At 41.4% G+C, this 5,513-nt stretch overlaps 1 protein-coding gene across 1 annotated transcript; it reads left to right on the top strand.

Moving 5' to 3' along the window:
• Positions 1-547: 547 nt before the first annotated feature.
• On the top strand, positions 548-4,751 carry BRS3 (bombesin receptor subtype 3; the record flags this gene model as incomplete). The annotated part of the gene is made up of 3 exons (XM_084789764.1): positions 548-981; positions 2,583-2,934; positions 4,338-4,751. 3 exons carry the CDS (start codon positions 548-550, stop codon positions 4,749-4,751), a joined length of 1,200 nt encoding a protein of 399 aa, XP_084645890.1.
• Positions 4,752-5,513: the final 762 nt, after the last annotated feature.

Here is a 5,513-nt window from a genome sequence, read left to right as displayed (position 1 = left end):
CAGTGTCTCTCTGATATTAAATTTTGAGGAGTTTGTGCTTCGGGGGCCATCTATCCTTATTTGTCATATAAAAGAGAGTGTATTAGACCATCATGTGATGGGGGGGGTGAGTCTTTTTTTTTAATTCACTAAGATCTATCTAGACCTTGCTGGGTAGAAATAAAGACATAGGTGATTCTAATAAATAATTAGATGGTTTAGTAAGCCTAATTATTCAAAGGACTACCCACCTTCCAAAAGAAAAAACAAGTACAGGGCATTTCTTTAGCCCCCTTCCTCATCTTATGTCATAAGAATGCCAATGAGACTCGTCCATCCTCCACCTCCCACTTCCTGATGCCAGATCTGTAAGCGCTTAGCCAAGCATGCTGGGAGACACAGAACAACCAAAGGGAAGGAGTAGCCGGATGTCTTGGGTTTTCTTCCCATTCCGTTCTGTTCTGTCTCCTGACACCACCTCATTACTAGACGTAGGCACTAGACGTGACAGTCAACTACATTTGAACTGAGCAGAGAAGAGGTAGTGAAGGCAGAGTGTGCAGGAGACATGTCTCAAAGGCAGCCTCAGTCACCTAATCAGACTTTAATTTCTATCACAAATGACACAGAATCATCAAGCTCTGTCGTCTCCAACGATACCACACATAAAGGACAGACCGGAGACAACTCTCCAGGAATAGAAGCGCTGTGTGCCATCTATATCACTTATGCTGTGATCATTTCAGTGGGCATCCTCGGAAATGTTATCCTCATCAAAGTCTTTTTCAAGACTAAATCCATGCAGACAGTTCCCAATATTTTCATCACCAGCCTGGCTTTCGGAGATCTGTTGCTTCTGCTGACGTGTGTGCCCGTGGATGCAACCCACTACCTGGCAGAGGGATGGCTGTTTGGAAAGATCGGTTGTAAAGTGCTTTCCTTCATCCGGCTCACTTCTGTCGGGGTGTCAGTGTTCACGCTAACAATTCTCAGTGCTGACAGGTGAGTTTCTCTTCTCTGTTCTATTTGCCGGGATGTGAATTAGGTAAAGAGAAAAAAGAGAGGGGGTGAGGGGAGACAGAGAGAGAGAGAGAAAGAAAAGCTTGTGCTTAGGATTTACTGGCTACCGGTTGCTTTTCTTATATTCTGTAACCTAAATGTAAGATCAAAAAAAAAAAAACATTAGCATTAAAAAAAAAGTTAGAGTAAAAATGTTAAAATGTCTCTGCTAGCATCTGAAGAGTGCTTGAAAAATTTATGTTTTGGGTAGGGGTCTCATTTCTTTGAAATGTAATTGTTTGCTTGAAAGAATAGCAAACGGTGTTTTTATTTTCCCTCAGCTTATTAAGTCAGGCAAATTGTTGCAGGTGCAAAGAAAAAGACTCATGCTTTATACATTAGTGCAGCCTAGTGGTATAACAGAGTCAACATGAAAACATTGGCACAGGTATGAAATAGACCGTGTATGCACTGCCACGTACCAGAAGCATGGTAAAGTGAGAAAACGCACCTAATTTATTTGAAAGTCCTCAGATTACCTAATGGGCGGTAAACAGTACGGTTTTCAGCTCCCTGGCCATTCAGTGCCATGTCATCATTTAATTCTATTTGTTCTCTCTATAAGCATGTATTAACATTATCATTCCCAGAAAAATAAATTAATTCTGAGGGACTTTTAGAGTCCTATGGCTGTAGCATGTGAAACAGTCTCACTGTGAGAGAGTTGGGGCTCCGTGATAGTGTTTTTAGTTTGAGTACTGTGTTTTCCTGTGTAGAATATGTATTGCAGAATAACCGGGAAAGCATGTAAAAATGAGGCTCCAAATGTTAAAAGTAGTGCTTTAAAATTTTTGCAAGAATCCTGTAGGTAACCAATGCCTGGCAGTACAGGCAGAAAAAATCTTAGATTCTCGAATCTGACAGGAGCAAACGCTTGCTCTGTCCCATTATTATTATTATTATTATTATTATTATTATTATTATTATTATTATTATATTATTATTATCATCATCATCATCATCACCACCACCACCATCATCATCATTATTCTATGTTGTTGTTGCTTTTATTGGTACATATTCTTCTTGAGGGCGACTCCCATGGAGGCTACAGGATTTAAGGTGTCTCTGTCCAAATGAGGAAGCATCATTGCATGAGCTCAACTTCTGATTTTATCCTAATCCATTAACCCCGGGAATGAAGTAGCCCTTATGAATAGGGAAAAGCTAAGCCTCTGCTTCTTACTGCTGGAAATCTTTTCTAGGTAGACTGAAGACTACTTACTTTGTCCAGGAAAATTAATTTGATTAACATGAGTCACTTATACATGCAGGACTTCATTAGAATACTTATGGCAACGCATAGGTGGTGAATTATTCTCTTCACACAGACAAATGCACTGAAAATATTTGTCCTAAGTAAATGGTCTGTCATAAAAGGGAGAAACTGATTAGCATAAATAAAATCATTGGGTATATTCTGTGACTTTGGAACCGTGGTCAGTTCTAGTTGGTTCTATATGGCTGGAAAGGAGGAAGAGCTGGATGATTGCTAAAGTCACATGTGTCACTGATTTCAACTCTGCTTGTGATTATGTTTCTAGATACAAAGCAGTCGTGAAGCCACTTGAGCGACAACCCTCCAATGCTATTCTGAAGACCTGTGCAAAAGCTGGTGGCATCTGGATCATGTCTATGATATTTGCTCTGCCAGAGGCTATATTCTCAAATGTGTACACTTTCCAAGATCCTAACAGAAATGTCACTTTTGAATCTTGTAACTCCTACCCTGTCTCTGAGAGGCTTTTGCAAGAAATACATTCTCTGTTGTGCTTCTTGGTGTTCTACATTATCCCTCTCTCGATTATCTCTGTCTATTATTCTTTGATTGCCAGGACTCTTTACAAAAGCACCTTGAACATACCAACTGAGGAACAAAGCCATGCCCGAAAGCAGGTATGTAATAAATTGGCCCTCTAGCAAATACAGCCTGAATTTAGAAGTGAACCCCCCAACCACTTTGCAGTGAGCTACATTGCCTTTACCTGTGTAGAGATCCAATAGCAGTCCCTTGCTGTCGGTATGAGGACAGCCTGAAATTTATCACACACTGAGCAATGCTAAGCAAGTTATTTGACCTTTCTGGGCCCCAGTTTATTTATTTGTAAAATGAAGAAGAGGGCCAAATGACATAGGTACACCTCCCAGCATGGTTCCTGAAGGCACTCTGCATTTAACCAGTGGTGAGACTATTAGCATTGTAGACAGAGTAGTGGAAGTGTGAGAGCAGTCAATGCTATTTATCTTATAGAACAGTAAGGGAATCTGAATCGTGTGAGATGATAAAGCAGAGCGTTATTTGCTTTACCAAGTATCACAGAGTAGTAGAAAGGCACAGACCAGTAAAACTGGCGAGACTCATCGCATTACTCAGTGCAAACTACTTCAACACAGATGAGCAACCTGAGGTCTTGGGAAGAGTGGAATAAAGTGGCCATAGCAAGGGAACATAGTGACTCACACACACACTTGATTCAGACTGTGGCAGGAGTTAGGCATGCTCTCCTTTCATAAATCTGTACAGAATGAAAAGATGGTACAAAACATTGTTCTGTTTGATTGGTGGTCAGGGAGCCATCCATCCTGGAGAACAGGGAAGTAGTGCCTTTTATAGAGGGGGGAGGAAGGTGAGAAAGGGATTTTTTGGTAGTCTCTCAGTTAGCTCACTAGCTGAGCTCATGAAGCAGAAGCTATGTAAGCTATATGTTTAGTGTCCATGGGCTGCAGTGCCTTGGCTCTGTCTGTGGCTCTATGAGATGCATCTCTTGTATTAAAAGATCTGATTAGGAGCAGTCTCGTATATGATGGATGGCACATTGTGTTTTTATTCCTCTGCCTAGATGATTCAAATCCCTATAGATTAAAAACAACTTCAGTGGCAACTTGACAAGCCTCCTAAACTGCAGAAGACTGCTCTCTCCTGTCAGCCTCTGTGGACGCGGTGAAAGCTGCTCTGAATAGTATCACTCATTTTAGTGAGATGAAATCACTGGGGATTCCACAGCACTGCTTGACTTAACTAGACTATCTCAACATCCAAGGATGGTGGGAGGCCTCAGAATGAGAGTTAATGAGACCAAGATCACAGGTTACCATGCCAATTAACTTGTCATATTCCGTATCCACAGGTGCACTTCCCATGTGTCCCAGCCAGTTAGCTCATAAGCATGTGTTCAAAGGGAGGCCAGCTTGTTAACTGTAAATTCCTATGTCAATCTCAGTATGGGAATTTTTTTTTTAAAGTTTCTGCCAGCTAAATGATTTTTTTTTTCTGTCTGTGCAATTTTCTTCCCATATAGATTGAATCCCGGAAGAGAATTGCCAAGACGGTGTTGGTGCTGGTGGCTCTGTTCGCTCTCTGCTGGTTGCCCAATCACCTCCTGTACCTCTACCATTCATTCACTTACCGAAGCTATTCAGAGCCCTCTGCCATTCCTTTCATCGTCACCGTTTTCTCTCGGGTGCTGGCTTTCAGTAATTCCTGTGTAAACCCTTTTGCTCTCTACTGGTTGAGCAAGACCTTCCAGAAGCACTTCAAAGCTCAGCTCTGCTGCTTCAAGGCAGACCAGACTGAGACTTCTCTTGGTGACACCCCTCTTGACAACCTCACTGTGATGGGGCGGGTTCCAGGTACTGGGAGCACACATGTGTCTGAAATTAGTGTGACTGTGTTCAGTGGCTGTAGCACCAAGAAGGGAGAGGACAAAGATTAGATTTTTTTTTTCCATTTAAAAAATGATGAATTTCAGTCCCTTTGTGTGTATCCAGCTTTACGCTGTGTCTGGGTTTTTGTTGTTCATGAATTGTGTTGAAGTTTTCAGAATGAATTATCCCTGTAAGTAAAACACAAACCATCACTTTCTTCAAGGTGCAAACAGTAATGCCATTTGGGCTTTCTAAATACAACGAAGCCCACCAAGTAGAGAAAAAGAGGTTTGGAAATGCCAATCAATGGTGAAGAGGGCTGTATAGGGGGGATGCTAAGTAACCAAGATGGAAGCTTGAAAATCTAGTTGGATCCCCCCTCTCGGATGTTCCTCATCTCTCATGTACTTGTGTGGTTGTCATAAAATAGTGCTTGTGTTTATTATGTGCTATAAATCTAGAGCTATCTACTCTGTAAATGAGATCAAACAGAGATAAAGCATCTCTTGTGGTGTTCTGTAATACATATACATATATATATATATCTCTCTCTATACTTTCACAGAGTGACTGCCTTGTTCCTTCAGTCACTATTCCATTCCAAGAAACCTTGCAATTGAAATACAAATGCTTGAGAGTCCATTCGCTTTAGTTAGTTAAGTGCTGAGTCTGGGGCAGGGTGCTTCCCACACCGGGTCAACACTTCCTGACTTTATGTAATTCTACTGCCATTGATTAATAACTGGGCAAAGCCATGTCTCACAAAAAACTTGTGAGAAATTTGTCTTATTCACAGGCCGAACAGGAGGCCACAGAGTTGATGTGACCGC

This window comes from Acomys minous (assembly GCF_964271855.1).
Source record: "Acomys minous genome assembly, chromosome: 7".
NCBI classification, from domain to species: Eukaryota; Metazoa; Chordata; class Mammalia; order Rodentia; family Muridae; genus Acomys; species Acomys minous.
This window is presented reverse-complemented; position numbering and strand designations above follow the sequence as displayed.